Raw genomic sequence first — 17067 nt, 5'->3', positions numbered from 1 at the left:
AAGGAAATGGGTGACCGCCAGGCAGAGTAAAAGGACTAGGCAGGTAGAGCAGGAGTCCTCTGGGCCATCTCCCTCTCAAACAGATATTCTGCTTTGGATACTGTTGGGGGAGATGGCTTATCAGGGGAAAGCAGCAAGAGCCAAGTTCGGGGCACCACGGGTGGCTCTGCTGCACAGGAGGGGAGGAAGAAGAGTGGCAGGGCTATAGTGATAGGGGATTCAATTGTCAGGGGAACAGATAGGCGTTTCTGCAGCCGTAAATGTGACTCCAGGATGGTATGTTGCCTCCCTGGTGCTCGGGTCAAGGATGGACACGGAGCGGCTGCAGGGCATTCTGGAGGGGGAGGGTGAACAGCCAGTAGTCGTGGTCCATATTGGTACCAACGACATAGGTAAAAAAAGGACGAGGTCCTGCAAGGTGAATTTAAGGAGTTAGGAGATAAATTAAAAAGCAGGACTTCAAAGGTAGTGATCTCAGGATTACTACCAGTGCCACGTGCTAGTGAGTATAGGAACAGGAGAATAGACCAGATGAATGCGTGGCTGCAGGGATGGTGTAGGAGGGAGGGATTTAGATTCCTGGGACATTGGGACCGGTTGTGGGGAAGGTGGGACCTGTACAAGCGGGACGGGTTACACCTGAGCAGGACCGGGACCAATGTCCTCGCGGGGGTGTTTTCTAGTGCTGTTGGGGAAGGTTTAAACTAGAATGGCAGGGGGATGGGAACCTGAGCAGGGAGACAGAGGAGGGGGAAACAAGGATAGAAACAAAAGACAGAAAGGGAAGAAGCAATCGTGGAACGCAGAGAAAACAAGGGCGAAAAACAAATCGGGCCATAGTGCAAAATAAAACTAAGATGACTAGCAATCTTAAAAAGACAAGTCTAAAGGCATTGTGTCTTAATGCGCGGAGCATTCGCAATAAGGTAGATGAATTAACAGCGCAGATAGATATTAATGGTTATGATATCATTGCGATTACGGGGACATGGCTGCAGGGTGACCAAGGATGGGAACTGAACATCCAGGGGTAGTCAATATTTAGGAAGGACAGGCAAAAAGGGAAAGGAGGTGGGGTAGAGTTACTAGCAAAGGAGGAAATCAATGCAATAGTGAGGAAGGATATTGACTCGGAAAATCACGATGTGGAATCTGTATGGGTGGAGCTAAGAAACACCAAGGGGCAGAAAACGTTGGTGGGGGTTGTCTATAGGCCCCCAAACAGTAGTGGAGATGTAGGGGAGGGCGTTAAACAGGAAATTAGAGACGCATGCAAGAAGGGTACAACTATAATCATGGGTGACTTTAATTTACATATAGATTGGTCAAACCAAATTAGCAATAATACTGTGGGGGAGGAATTCCTGGAGTGTGTATGTGATGGTTTTCTAGACCAATACGTTGAGGAACCAACTAGAGAACAGGCGATCCTAGACTGGGTGTTGTGCAATCATAGAATCATAGAAGTTACAACATGGAAACAGGCCCTTCGGCCCAACATGTCCATGTTGCCCAGTTTATACCACTAAGCTAGTCCCAATTGCCTGCACTTGGCCCATATCCCTCTATACCCATCTTACCCATGTAACTGTCCAAATGCTTTTTAAAAGACAAAATTGTACCCGCCTCTACTACTGCCTCTATATAGAATGAGAAAGGATTAATTAACAATCTTGTTGTGAGGGTCCCTGAGGGAAGAGCGACCATAACATGATAGAATTCCTCATTAAGATGGAGAGTGAAGTAGTTGAATCCGAAACTAGGGTCCTGAATCCAAATAAAGGAAATTATGAAAGTATGAGGTGCAAGTTGGCTATGATAGATTGGGGAACTTTACTAAAAGGGATGACGGTGGATAGGCAATGGCTAATATTTAAAGAACGTGTGCAGGAATTACAACAATTATTCATTCCTGTCTGGCGCAAAAATAAAACAGGAAAAGTGGCTCAACCGTGGCTTACAAAAGAAATTAGGGATTGTATTAGATCCAAAGAGGAGACATATAAAATTGCCAGAAAAAGCGGCAAGCCTGAAGATTGGGAGCAGTTCAGAATTCAGCAAAGGACAAAGAGATTGATTAAGAGGGGAAAAATAGAGTATGAGAGTAAACTAGCAGGGAACATAAAAACTGACTGTAAAAGCTTCTATAAATATGTCAAGAGAAAAAGATTAGTGAAGACAAATGTAGGTCCCTTACAGTCAGAAATGGAGGAAATTATAATGGGGAACAAAGAAATGGCAGAACAATTAAACACATACTTTGCTTCTGTCTTCACAAAGGAGGACACAAATAACCTGCCAGAAATGTTAGGGAACCAAGGGTCTAGTGAGAGGGAGGATCTGAAGGAAATCAGTATTAGTAAAAAAATAGTGCGAGTGAAATTAATGGGGCTAAAGGCTGACAAATCCCCAGGGCCTGATAATCTACATCCCAGAGTACTAAAGGAAGTGGCCCTGGAAATAGTGGATGCATTGGTGATCATCTTCCAAAATTCTATAGATTATGGAACAGTTCCTACAGATTGGAGGGTAGCAAATGTAACCCCACTATTTAAAAAAGGAGGGAGAGAAAAAACAGGGAATTACAGACCAGTTAGCCTAACATCAGTAGTGGGGAAAATGCTCATGTCTATTATAAAAGATGTGATAACTGAACACTTGGAGGGCATTAACGGGATTGAACAAAGTCAGCATGGGTTTATGAAAGGGAAATCATGTTTAACAAATCTACTGGAGTTTTTTGAGGATGTAACTAGTAGAATAGATAGGGGAGAACCAGTGGATGTGGTGTATTTGGATTTTCAGAAGGCTTTTGATAAGGTCCCACACAAGAGGTTAGTGTGTAAAATTAAAGCACATGGGATTGGGGGGAATATACTGGCATGGATTGAGAATTGGTTGACAGACAGGAAACAGAGAGTAGGAATAAACGGGTCTTTTTCCGGGTGGCAGGCAGTGACTAGTGGGGTACCGCAGGGATCAGTGCTTGGGCCCCAGCTATTCACAATATATATCAATGATTTAGATGAGGAAACCAAATGTAACATTTCCAAGTTTGCAGACGACACAAAGCTGGGGTGGAATGTGAGCTGTGAGGAGGATGCAAAGAGGCTCCAATGTGATTTAGACAAGTTGGGTGAGTGGGCAAGAACATGGCAGATGCAGTATAACGTGGATAAATGTGAGGTTATCCACTTTGGTTGTAAAAACAAAAAGGCAGATTATTATCTGAATGGTGATTGATTGGGAAAAGGGGAGGTGCAATGAGACCTGGGTGTCCTTGTACACCAGTCACTGAAAGCGAGCATTCAGGTGCAGCAAGCAGTTAGGAAGGCGAATGGTATGTTGGCCTTCATTGCAAAAGGATTTGAGTACAGGAGCAGGGATGTCTTACTGCAGTTATACAGAGCCTTGGTGAGACCACATCTGGAGTATTGTGTGCAGTTTTGGTCTCCTTATCTGAGGGAGGATGTCCTTGCCATGGAGGGAGTGCAACAAAGGTTTACCAGACTGATTCCTGGGATGGCAGGACTGACGTATGAGGAGAGATTGGGTCGACTAGGCCTATATTCACTCGAGTTTAGAAGAATGAGAGGTGATCTCATCGAAACATACAATATTCTAACAGGACTAGACAGACTAGATGCAGGGAGGATGTTCCCGATGGCTGGGGAGTCCAGAACCAGGGATCACAGTCTCAGGATACGGGGTATGCCATTTAGAACCGAGATGAGGAGAAATTTCTTCACTCAGTGGGTGGTGAACCTGTGGAATTCTCTACCACAGAAGGCAGTGGAGGCCAAGTCATTAGATGTATTCAAGAAGGAGATCGATATATTTCTTAATGCTAAAGGGATCAAGGGATATGGGGAAAAAGTGGGAACAGGGTACTGAGTAGACGATCAGCCATGATCATTTTGAATGGCAGAACAGGCCTGAAGGACCGAATGGCCTACTCTTGCTCCTATTTTCTATGTTTCTATGTAATGAGAGTGAGGAACTTACAGCAATTAAGATCGGTAAAGAAAAGGTACTGGAGAAATTAATGGGATTAAAAGCCGACAAATCCCCTGGACCTGATGGCCTATATCAGAGGGTTCTAAAAGAGGTGGCTGCAGAGATAGTGGATGCATTGGTTTTAATCTTCCAGAATTCCCTAGATTCTAGAACAGTCCCAGTGGATTGGAAGGAAGCAAATGTAACCCCACTATTCAAGGAAGGAGGGAGAGAAAACAGGGAACTACAGGCCAGTTAGTCTGACATCAGTCGTCGGGAAAATGCTGGAATATATTATTAACGACATAGTAATAGTGCACTGAGAAAATCATAATATGAAAGGGATATCGTGTTTGACAAATTTATTAGAGTGTTTAAAGGATGTAACTAGCAGGGTAGATAAAGGGGAACCAGTGGATGTTGTATATTTGGATTTTCAAAAGGTATTCGATAAGGTGCCACATAAAAGGTTGTTACACAAGATAAGGGCTCATGGGGTTGGGGTAATTTATTAGCATGGATAGAAGATTGGTTAACGGACAGAAAACAGAGAGTGGGAATAAACGGGTCATTCTCAGGTTGGCAGGCTGTAACTAGTGGGGTACCACAAGGATCGGTGCTTAGGCCTCAGCTATTCACAGTCTATATTAATGACTTAGTTGAAGGGACTGAGTGTAATGTATCCATATTTGCTGATGGTACAAAGCTAGGTGGGAAGGTAAGCTGTGAGGAGGACACAAAGAGTCTGCAAAGGGATATAGACAGGTTAAGTGAGTGGGCAAGAAGGTGGCAGATGGAATATAATGTGGGGAAATGTGAGGTTATTCACTTTGGTAGGAAAAATAGAAAAACAGAATATTTTTTAAATGGTGAGAAACTGTTATATGTTGGTGTTCAGAGGGATTTGAATGTCCATATACACGAATCACAGAAAGTTAGCATGCAGGTACAGCAAGCAATTAGGAAGGCAAATGGTATGTTGGCCTTTATTGCAAGGAGGTTGGAGTATAAGAGGAAGAAGGTCTAACTGCAATTGTACAGGGCTTTGGTGAGACCTCACCTGGAGCACTGTGTACAGTTTTGGTCTCCTGATCTAAGGAAGGATTTTTTTTTATTATTCATTCATGGGATGTGGCTGTCCAAGCCAGCATTTATTGCCCATCCCTAATTGCCCTTGAGAAGGTGGTGGTGAGCCGCCTTCTTGAACCGCTGCAGTCCGTGTGGTGAAGGTTCTCCCACAGTGCTGTTAGGAAGGGAGTTCCAGGATTTTGACCCAGCAACGATGAAGGAACGGCGATATATTTCCAAGTCGGGATGGTGTGTGACTTGGAGGGGATCGTGCAGGTGGTGTTGTTCCCATGTGCCTGCTGCTCTTGTCCTTCTAGGTGGTAGAGGTCGTGGGTTTGGGAGGTGCTGTGGAAGAAGCCTTGCCGAGTTGCTGCAGTGCATCCTGTGGATGGTACACACTGCAGCCACTGTGCGCCGGTGGTGAAGGGAGTGAATGTTTAGGGTGGTGGATGGGGTGCCAATCAAGCGGGCTGCTTTGTCCTGGATGGTGTCGAGTTTCTTGAATGTTGTTGGAGCTGCACTCATCCAGGCAAGTGGAGAGTATTCCATCACACTCCTGACTTGTGCCTTGTAGATGGTGGAAAGGCTTTGGGGAGTCAGGAGGTGAGTCACTCGCTGCCTTGTTGGAGATGGTCATTGCCTGGCACTTATCTGGCGCGAATGTTACTTGCCACATATCAGCCCAAGCCTGGATGTTGTCCAGGTCTTGCTGCATGCAGGCTCGGACTGCTTCATTATTTAAGGGGTTGCAAATGGAACTGAACACTGTGCAATCATCAGCGAACATCCCCACTTCTGACCTTATGATGGAGGGAAGGTCATTGGTGAAGCAGCTGAAGATGGTTGAGCCTAGGACACTGCCCTGAGGAACTCCTGCAGCGATGTCCTAGGGCTGAGATGATTGGCCTCCAACAACCATTACCATCTTCCTTTGTGCTAGGTATGACTCCAGCCACTGGAGAGTTTTCCCCCTGATTCCCACTGACTTCAATTTTACTAGGGCTCCTTGGTGCCACACTTGGTCAAATGCTGCCTTGATGTCAAGGGCAGTCACTCTCACCTCACCTCTGGAATTCAGCTCTTTTGTCCATGTTTGGACCAAGGCTGTAATGAGGTCTGGAGCTGAGTGGTCCTGGCGGAACCCAAACTGAGCATCAGTGAGCAGGTTATTGGTGAGTTTGATAGCACAGTCGACGACACCTTCCATCACTTTGCTGATGATTGAGAGTAGACTGATGGGGCGGTAATTGGCCGGATTGGATTTGTCCTGCTTTTTGTGGACAGGACATACCTGGGCAATTTTCCACATTGTCGGGTGGATGCCAGTGTTGTAGCTGTACTGGAACAGCTTGGCTAGAGGCACAGCTAGTTCTGGAGCACAAGTCTTCAGCACTACAGCTGGGATGTTGTCGGGGCCCATAGCCTTTGCTGTATCCAGTGCACTCAGCCGTTTCTTGATATCACGTGATAAAAGGAGGAGCGAGAGAGGAAGAGAGAGCGGGGCGACGGGGGGGGGGGGGGGGGGAGAGAGAGGAGCGAGGGGGAGAGAGAGGAGCGAGGGGGAGAGAGAGGAGCGAGGGGGAGAGAGAGGAGCGAGGGGGAGAGAGAGGAGCGAGGGGGAGAGAGAGGAGCGAGGGGGAGAGAGAGGAGCGAGGGGGAGAGAGAGGAGCGAGGGGGAGAGAGAGGAGCGAGGGGGAGAGAGAGGAGCGAGGGGGAGAGAGAGGAGCGAGGGGGAGAGAGAGGAGCGAGGGGGAGAGAGAGGAGCGAGGGGGAGAGAGAGGAGCGAGGGGGAGAGAGAGGAGCGAGGGGGAGAGAGAGGAGCGAGGGGGAGAGAGAGGAGCGAGGGGGAGAGAGAGGAGCGAGGGGGAGAGAGAGGAGCGAGGGGGAGAGAGAGGAGCGAGGGGGAGAGAGAGGAGCGAGGGGGAGAGAGAGGAGCGAGGGGGAGAGAGAGGAGCGAGGGGGAGAGAGAGGAGCGAGGGGGAGAGAGAGGAGCGAGGGGGAGAGAGAGGAGCGAGGGGGAGAGAGAGGAGCGAGGGGGAGAGAGAGGAGCGAGGGGGAGAGAGAGGAGCGAGGGGGAGAGAGAGGAGCGAGGGGGAGAGAGAGGAGCGAGGGGGAGAGAGAGGAGCGAGGGGGAGAGAGAGGAGCGAGGGGGAGAGAGAGGAGCGAGGGGGAGAGAGAGGAGCGAGGGGGAGAGAGAGGAGCGAGGGCAGGGAAAGAGGTGGAAAAATACCTAAAGTGACGTCAGCGCAACGGAAGGAGCTGATTGGTGAGTGTTTTTTTAATAGTTTTTAAAGTTTATTTTTGTTAATTTGAGTTAATAATCTAATAAATTGAGGCATAGCAGGGCAGCTTCGACCCATCGAATGCACGGCCTGTGCCATGTGGGAACTCCAGGACGTTTCCCATGTCCTGGACGGCCACAGGTGCAGGAAGTGTCGTCAGCTGGAGGAGCTCGAGCTCTCGGTTTCGGACCTTGAGCAGCGGCTGGAGTCACTGCAGTGAATCCATGAGGGTGAGAGCTACGGGGACAGCACGTTTCAGGAGGTGGTCACCCCGCAGATTAAGAGAGAGCAGGCAGAGAGGGACTGGGTGACCACCAGACAGACACGGAGGACCAGGCAGGTAGTGCAGGAGTCCCCTGAGGGCATCTCACTCTTTAACCAGTATTCAGATGAGAATACCGGTGAAGGAGAAGGTTTCTCTGGGGAGTGCATCCAGATCCAAGACCATAGCACCATGGGTGGCCCAGCTGTCCAGGAGGGAGGAAAAAGATCAGGAGAGCAATAGTGATCGGGGATTCTATAGTTAGGGGAGCAGACAGGCGTTTCTGCGGCTGCAGACGTGATTCCAGGATGGTAAGTTGCCTCCCTGGTGCCAGGGTCAAGGATGTCACTGAGTGGCTGCAGAACATTCTGGGGTGGGAGGGTGAACAGCCAGAGGTCGTGGTCCATATCGGCACCAATGAAATAGGTAGAAAGAGGGATGAGGTCCCGCAGGCAGAGTTTAAGGAGTTAGGAAAGAGATTAATAAGCAGGACCTCAAGGGTAGTAATCTCTGGATTACTCCCGGGGCCACGCGTTAGTGAGTATAGAAATAGGAGAATGGAGCAGATGAATGCGTGGCTGGAGAGATGGTGCAGGAGGGAGGGCTTTAGATTCCTGGGACATTGGGACCGGTTCTGTGGGAGGTGGGACCTGTACAAGTCGGACGGGTTGCACCTCAACAGAGCCGGGACCAATATCCTCACGGGGAGGTTTGCTGGTGCTGTGGGGGAGGGTTTAAACTAACTTGGCAGGGGGATGGGAGCCTGAGCGTAGATTCAGAAGGGAGAGAAGCAGAGCTGGAAATGGAAGGCTGAAAATTAGTGAGCGAGTTTGGAAGGCAGAGGAAACAAAGGCTAGAAACTGGACAACAGACGTGTTTGTCAGTGCTTAAAGGTATATACCTCAATACAGGGAGTCCAGTGAATAAGGCGGATGAGCTGAGGACACAGATAGACACGTGGATGTACGATATCTTAGCTATTACTGAAACATGGCTTAAAGAGGGGCAGGAATGGCAGCTCAACATTCCTGGTTACAGGGTTTTCAAGAGGAGATAGAGGGGGATAAAGAAGGAGGGGGGTGTCGCAATATTGGTTAAAGAAACAATTACAGCTGTGAGGAGGGATGATATGTTAGAAGGATCATCAAATGAGGCCAAATGGGTTGAGCTAAAGAACAAAAAAAGGGGCAGTCACACTGCTGGGAGTGTACTATAGACCCCCAAACAGTCAGAGGGAGATAGAAGAGCAAATATGGAGGCAAATTTCTGAGAAGTGCCAAAACAATAGTGCTGTAATAGTGGGGGATTTCAACTACCCGAATATTAACTGGGATAGAATCAGTGGAAAAGGTACAGAGGGCGCAGAATTCTTAAAATGCATTCAGGAGAACATTTTTGGCCAGTACTTAGCAAACCCAACAAGAGAGGGGACAGTTCTGGATTTAGTTTTAGGGAATGAAGCTGGGCAGGTGGAAGGAGTATCAGTGGGAGAGCATTTTGGTGATAGTGATCATAATTCAGTTAGATTTAGCATAGTTATGGAAAAGGACAAAGACAGAACAGGAGTAAAAGTTCTCAATTGGGGAAAGGCCAATTTTACTAAGCTGAGAAGTGATTTAGCAAAAGTGGACTGGAAACGGCTACTTGAAGGTAAATCAGTGTCAGAGCAGTGGGAGGCATTCAAGGGGGAGATTCAAGGGGTTCAGAGTAAACATGTTCCCACAAAGAAAAAGGGTGGGACTCCCAAATCTAGAGCCCCCTGGATGACAAGGAGCACACAGGGTAAGATAAGGCAAAAAAGGGAAGCTTATGTCAGACACCGAGAGCTCAATACTGCAGAAAGCCTAGAGGAATATAGAAAGTGCAGGGGTGAAATTAAAAAGGAAATTAGGAAAGCAAAAAGAGGGAATGAAAAAATACTGGCAAGTAAAATCAAAGAAAACCCAAAGATGTTTTATAAATACATTAAGAGCAAGAGGATAACTAAGGAAAGAGTAGGGCTTATTAGAGACCAAAAGGTAAACTATGTGTGGAGGCGGAAGATGTGGGTCTGGTTCTTAATGAATACTTTGTGTCTGTCTTCACAAAAGAGAGGGACGATGCAGAGACTGTAGTTAAGGAGGAGGAGTGTGAAATATTGGATGGGATAAACTCAGTGAGAGAGGAAGTATTAATGGGATTAGCATCTTTGAAAGTAGATAAATCGCCAGGCCCGGATGAAATGTATCCCAGGCTGTTAAAAGAAGCCAGGGAGGAAATAGCGGAGGCTCTGACCATCATTTTCCAATCCTCACTGGATACAGGCCTGGTGTTGGAGGATTGGAGGACTGCTAACATTGTACCGTTGTTTAAAAGGGGAGTGAAGGATAAACCGAGTAATTACAGGCCAGTCAGTCTAACCTCGGTGGTGGGCAAATTATTGGAATCAATTTCGAGGGATAAACCGTCATTTCGAAAGGCACTGATTAATCAAGGACAATCAGCACGGATTTGTTAAGTGAAGGTCGTGTCTGACTAACTTGATTGAATTTTTTGAGCAGGTAACAAGGAGGATTGATGACGGTGTTTGATGTAGTCTACATGGATTTTAGCAAGGCTTTTGACAAGGTCCCACATGGCAGACTGGTCAAAAGAATAAAATCCCATGGGATCCAAGGGAAAGTGGAATCCAAAATTGGCTCAGTGGCAGGAAGCAAAGGGTAATGGTCGACGGGTGTTTTTGTGACTGGAAGGCTGTTTCCAGTGGGGTTCCGCAGGGCTCAGTACCAGGTCCCTTGCTTTTTGTGGTACGTATTAATGATTTGGACTTGAACGTGGCGGGCTTGATCAAGAAGTTTGCAGATGATACAAAAATTGGCCGTGTGGAGGAAAGCTGTAGACTGCAGGAAGATATTAGTGCACTGGTCAGGTGGGCAGAGAAGTGCATTTGGGGAGTGCAAACAAAGCAAGGGAATACACTGAGAGATGTAGAGGAACAGAGGGACCTTGGAGTGCATGTCCACAGATCCCTGAAGGTAGCAGGACAGGTAGATAAGGTGGTTAAAAAGGCATACGGGATACTTTCCTTTATTAGCCGAGGCACAGAATATAAGAGCAGGGATGTTATGCTGGAACTGTATAAAACACTGGTTAGGCCACAGCTTGAGTACTGTGTACAGTTCTGGTCACATTACAGGAAAGATGTGATTGCACTAGAGAGGGTGCAGAGGAGATTTACGAGGATGTTGCCAGGACTGGAGAATTTTAGCTATGAGGAAAGATTGGATTGGCTGGGGTTCTTCTCTGTGGAACAGAGGAGGCTGAGGGGAGATTTAATTGAGGTGTATAAAATTATGAGTGGCCTAGATAGAGTGGATAGGAAGGACCTATTTCCCTTAGCAGAGAGGTCAATAACCAGGGGGCATAGATTTAAAGTAATTGGTGGAAGGATTGGAGGGGAGCTGAGGAGAAATATTTTCACCCAGAGGGTGGTGGGGGTCTGGAACTCACTGCCTGAGAGGGTGGGAGAGGCAGAAACCCTCAACTCATTTAAAAAGTACCTGAATATGCACCTGAAGTGCTGTAACCTCCAGGGCTACGGACCGAGTGCTGGAAAGTGGGATTAAGCTGGGTGGCTCTTTTTCGGCCGGCACAGACACGATGGGCCGAACGGCCTCCTTCTGTGCCGTAAATTTTCTATGATTCTATGATATCACATGGAGTGAATCGAATTGGCTGAAGACTGGCTTCTGTGATGGTGGGGATCTCAAGAGGAGGCCGAGATGGATCATCCACTCAGCATTTCTGGCTGAAGATGGTTGTAAACGCTTCAGTCTTATCTTTTGCACTCACGTGCTGGACTCTGCCATCATTGAGGATGGGGATGTTCATGGAGCCTCCTCCTTTCATTAGTTGTTTAATTGTCCACCACCATTTACGACTGGATGTGGCAGGACTGCAGAGCTTTGATCTGATCCGTTGGTTGTGGAATCGCTTAGCTCTGTCTATAGCATGTTGCTTCCGCTGTTTAGCATGCATGTAGTCCTATGTTGTAACTTCACCAGGTTGGCACCTCATTTTTAGGTACACCTGGTGCTGCTCCTGGCATGCTCTTCTACACTCCTCGTTGAACCAGGGTTGATCCCCTGGTTTGTTGGTAATGGTAGAGTGAGGAATATGTCAGGCCATGAGGTTACAGGAATACAATTCTGCTGCTGCTGATGGCCCACAGCGCCTCATGGATACCCACTTTTGAGCTGCTAGATCTGCTTTGAATCTATCCCATTTAGCACGGTGGTAGTGCCACACAACACGTTGGATGGTGTCCTGAGTGTCTCCACAAGGACTGTGCAATGGTCACTCCTACAAATTCTGTCATGGACGTCTGCGACAGGTAGATTGGTGAGGACGAGATCAAGTAGGTTTTTTCCTTATGTTGGTTGTCTCACCACCTGCCGCAGGCCCAGTCTGGCAGCTATGTCCTTCAGGACTCGGCCAGCTCAGTCAATAGTGGTGCTACTGAGCCACTTTTGGTGATGGACATTGAAGCCCCCACCCATAGTACATTCTGTGCCCTTGCCACTCTCAGTACTTCCTCCAAGTGGTGCTCAACATGGTAAGTAGGTGATAATCAGCAGGAGGTTTCTTTGCCTATGTTTGACCTGATGCAATGAGATTTCATGGGGTCCAGAGTCAATGTTGAGGACTCCCAGGGCCACTCACTCCTGACTGTATATCACTGTACCGCCACCTCTGGTGGGTCTGTCCTGCCGGTGGGACAGGACATACCCAGGGATGGTGATGGAAGAGTCTGGGACGTTGGCTGAAAGGTATGATTCTGTGAGTATGGCTATGTCAGGCTGTTGCTTGACTAGTCTGTGGGACAGCTGTCCCAATTTTGGCACAAGTCCCCAGATGTTAGTGAGGAGGACTTTGCAGGGCTTGGTTTGCCTTTGTCATGTCCAGTGCCGAGTGGTCCGTCCGGTTTTATTCTTATTATGACTTTTTTTAGCGAGATTGTACAACTGCGTGGCTTGCTGGGCCATTTCAAGGGGGTGATTAAGAATCAACCACATCGCTGTGGGTCTGGAGTCACAAACAGGCCCAGACCGGGTAAGGACGGCAGGTTTCCTTCCCTAAAGGACATTCGTGAACCAGATGGGTTTTTATCGCAATCCAGTAGTTTCAGAGTTAGGGGATGGGAGGTGCGGGGGATGGGGTGTAGGGAGGGGTGTGGGGACTCGGTGTGGGGGAGCGGGATGGGGAGGGGATGCGGGGGAGGGGGAGGGGATGCGGGGGAGGGGATGCGGGGGAGGGGGAGGGGATGCGGGGGAGGGGGTGTGGGGGAGGTGCGCAGGGGAGGGGGAGTGGATAGAGGGACAGTTGCTTTGTGAGTGGAGGTGGGCCTTTCCCTCAGTCCAGTAATGGGTGCTGATACTGATCGGTACCTTGACGTAGAGCTGCTGAAACTCCTCGAGATTGAGGATCCCAGTCGGACAGTCCTTCAGGAAGCCTTTGTACCACTGCTTCAGCTCCTGTTCATTAAACTCTGTGCTTTTCACCAGGTCGTCCATGACCTCTGGTGTCAGCTTGCTGTTATGTTTCCCCATCGTAATCGAGCTGTAACTCCAAAAGATCAGAAACTCAGAGATCTTCTCCATCCTGGTCCACCCTCACATCACAGCCTGACTCTGAACCCAGCAGAACTGGAGTCACCAGGCACAGCACAAGCACACTGTCACACCGTCACACCCCACACCGTCACACCCCACACCGTCACACCCCACACCGTCACACCGTCACACCCCACACCGTCACACCCCACACTGTCACACCGTCACACCCCACACCGTCACACCCCACACCGTCACACCCCACACCGTCACACCCCACACCGTCACACCCCCACACCGTCACACCCCCACACCGTCACACCCCACACCGTCACACCGTCACACCCCACACCGTCACACCCCACACCGTCACACCATCACACCCCACACCGTCACACCGTCACACCCCACACCCCCACACCGTCACACCCCCACACTGTCACACCGTCACACCCCACACCGTCACACCCCACACCCCACACCGTCACACCCCACACCGTCACACCCCACACCGTCACACCGTCACACCCCCACACCGTCACACCGTCACACCCCACACCGTCACACCCCACACCGTCACACCGTCACACCCCACACCGTCACACCCCACACCATCACACTGTCACACCCCACACCGTCACACCCCACACCCCCACACCGTCACACCCCCACACCGTCACACCGTCACACCCCACACCGTCACACCCCACATCGTCACGCCGTCACACCGTCACACCCCACACCGTCACACCCCACACTGTCACACTGTCACACCCCCACACCCCACACCGTCACACCCCACACCGTCACACCGTCACACCCCACACCGTCACACCGTCACACCCCCACACCATCACACCCCCACACCGTCACACCCCACACCGTCACACTGTCACACCCCCACACTGTCACACCCCACATGGTCACACGTCACACCGTCACACCCCACACCCCCACACCGTCACACCGTCACACCGTCACACCCCCACGCCGTCACACCCCACACCGTCACACCCCACACCGTCACACCCCCACGCCGTCACCCCACACCGTCACACCCCACACCCCCACACCGTCACACCCCCACACCGTCACACCCCACACCGTCACACCCCCACACCATCACACCGTCATACCCCCACGCCGTCACACCCCCACGCCGTCACACCCCCACGCCGTCACACCGTCACACCCCCACACCGTCACACCCCCACATCGTCACACCCCCACATCGTCACACCCCCACACCGGACACCGTCATACCCCACACCGTTACACCCCCACACCGTCATACCCCACACTGTCACACCGTCACACCCCCACACCGTCACGTCCCCACACCGTCACACCCCACACCGTCACACCCCACACCGTCACACCGTCACACCCCCACACCGTCACGTCCCCACACCGTCACACCCCCACACCGTCACACCCCACACTGTCACACCCCACACCGTCACACCCCACACCGTCACACCCCACACCGTCACACCCCACACTGTCACACCGTCACACCCCCACACCGTCACGTCCCCACACCGTCACACCCCACACTGTCACACCCCACACCGTCACACCCCACACTGTCACACCGTCACACCCCCACACCGTCACACCCCACACTGTCACACCCCACACTGTCACACCGTCACACCCCCACACCGTCACGTCCCCACACCGTCACACCGTCACACCCCCACACCGTCACACCCCACACTGTCACACCGTCACACCCCCACACCGTCACACCCCCACACTGTCACACCGTCACACCCCCACACCGTCACGTCCCCACACCGTCACACCCCACACCGTCACACCCCACACTGTCACACCGTCACAATCCCACACCGTCACGTCCCCACACCGTCACACCCCACACCGTCACACCCCACACCGTCACACCCCACACTGTCACACCGTCACACCCCCACACCGTCACACCGTCACACCCCCACACCGTCACACCCCCACACTGTCACACCGTCACACCCCCACACCGTCACGTCCCCACACCGTCACACCCCACACCGTCACACCCCCACACCGTCACACCCCACACTGTCACACCGTCACACCCCCACACCGTCACGTCCCCACACCGTCACACCCCCACACCGTCACACCCCACACTGTCACACCGTCACACCCCCACACCGTCACGTCCCCACACCGTCACACCCCACACCGTCACACCCCCACACCGTCACACCCCACACTGTCACACCGTCACACCCCCACACCGTCACGTCCCCACACCGTCACACCCCCACACCGTCACACCCCCACACCGTCACACCCCACACTGTCACACCCCACACTGTCACACCGTCACACCCCCACACCGTCACATCCCCACACCGTCACACCCCACACTGTCACACCCCACACTGTCACACCGTCACACCCCCACACCGTCACATCCCCACACCGTCACACCCCACACCGTCACACCCCACACTGTCACACCGTCACACCCCCACATCGTCACACCCCCACACCGGACACCGTCACACCCCACACCGTCACACCCCCACGCCGTCACCCCCCCACATCGTCATACCCCCACACCGGACACCGTCATACCCCACACCGTCATACCCCACACCCCCGCACCCCCACACCGGACACCGTCATACCCCACACCGTCACACTGTCACACCCCAAACCGTCACACCCCCACACCGTCACACCCCCAAACCGTCACACCGTCACACCGTCACACCCCACACCGTCACACCATCACACCCCCACACCGTCACACCATAGAATCATAGAATCATAGAAGTTACAACATGGAAACAGGCCCTTCGGCCCAACATGTCCATGTCGCCCAGTTTATACCACTAAGCTAGTCCCAATTGCCTGCACTTGGCCCATATCCCTCGATACCCATCTTCCCCATGTAACTGTCCAAATGCTTTTTAAAAGACAAAATTGTACCCGCCTCTACTACTGCCTCTGGCAGCTCGTTCCAGACACTCACCACCCTTTGAGTGAAAAAATTGCCCCTCTGGATCCTTTTGTATCTCTCCCCTCTCACCTTAAATCTGTGCCCCCTCGTTATAGACTCCCCTACCTTTGGGAAAAGATTTTGACTATCGACCTTATCTATGCCCCTCATTATTTTATAGACTTCTATAAGATCACCTCTTAACCTCCTACTCTCCAGGGAACAAAGTCCCAGTCTGTCTAACCTCTCCCTGTAAGTCAAACCATCAAGTCCCGGTAGCATCCTAGTAAATCTTTTCTGCACTCTTTCTAGTTTAATAATATCCTTTCTATAATAGGGTGACCAGAACTGTACACAGTACTCCAAGTGTGGCCTCACCAATGCCCTGTACAACTTCAACAAGACATCCCAACTCCTGCATTCAATGTTCTGACCAATGAAACCAAGCATGCTGAATGCCTTCTTCACCACCCTATCCACCTGTGACTCCACTTTCAAGGAGCTATGAATCTGTACTCCTAGATCTCTTTGTTCTATAACTCTCCCCAACGCCCTACCATTAACGGAGTAGGTCCTGGCCCGATTCGATCTACCAAAATGCATCACCTCACATTTATCTAAATTAAACTCCATCTGCCATTCATCGGCCCACTGGCCCAATTTATCAAGATCCCGTTGCAATCCTAGATAACCTTCTTCACTGTCCACAATGCCACCAATCTTGGTGTCATCTGCAAACTTACTAACCATGCCTCCTAAATTCTCATCCAAATCATTAATATAAATAACAAATAACAGCGGACCCAGCACCGTCCCTGAGGCACACCACTGGACACAGGCATCCAGTTTGAAAAACAACCCTCGACAACCACCCTCTGTCTTCTGTCGTCAAGCCAATTTTGTATCCAATTG

At 50.7% G+C, this 17067-nt stretch overlaps 1 protein-coding gene across 2 annotated transcripts in view; it reads right to left on the bottom strand.

The window, feature by feature from the left end:
- Positions 1-13196, bottom strand: part of LOC137310878 (visinin-like protein 1) — a 30239-nt gene extending 17043 nt beyond the window's left edge. For both annotated transcript variants that reach the window (XM_067978425.1, XM_067978426.1), the window contains exon 1: positions 13035-13196. In XM_067978425.1, the coding sequence (XP_067834526.1) occupies positions 13035-13196 (162 nt within the window). The remainder of the gene's footprint in view (positions 1-13034) is intronic.
- Positions 13197-17067: the final 3871 nt, after the last annotated feature.

The sequence above is a fragment of the Heptranchias perlo genome, unplaced genomic scaffold, assembly GCF_035084215.1.
Source record: "Heptranchias perlo isolate sHepPer1 unplaced genomic scaffold, sHepPer1.hap1 HAP1_SCAFFOLD_284, whole genome shotgun sequence".
Taxonomy (NCBI): domain Eukaryota; kingdom Metazoa; phylum Chordata; class Chondrichthyes; order Hexanchiformes; family Hexanchidae; genus Heptranchias; species Heptranchias perlo.
This window is presented reverse-complemented; position numbering and strand designations above follow the sequence as displayed.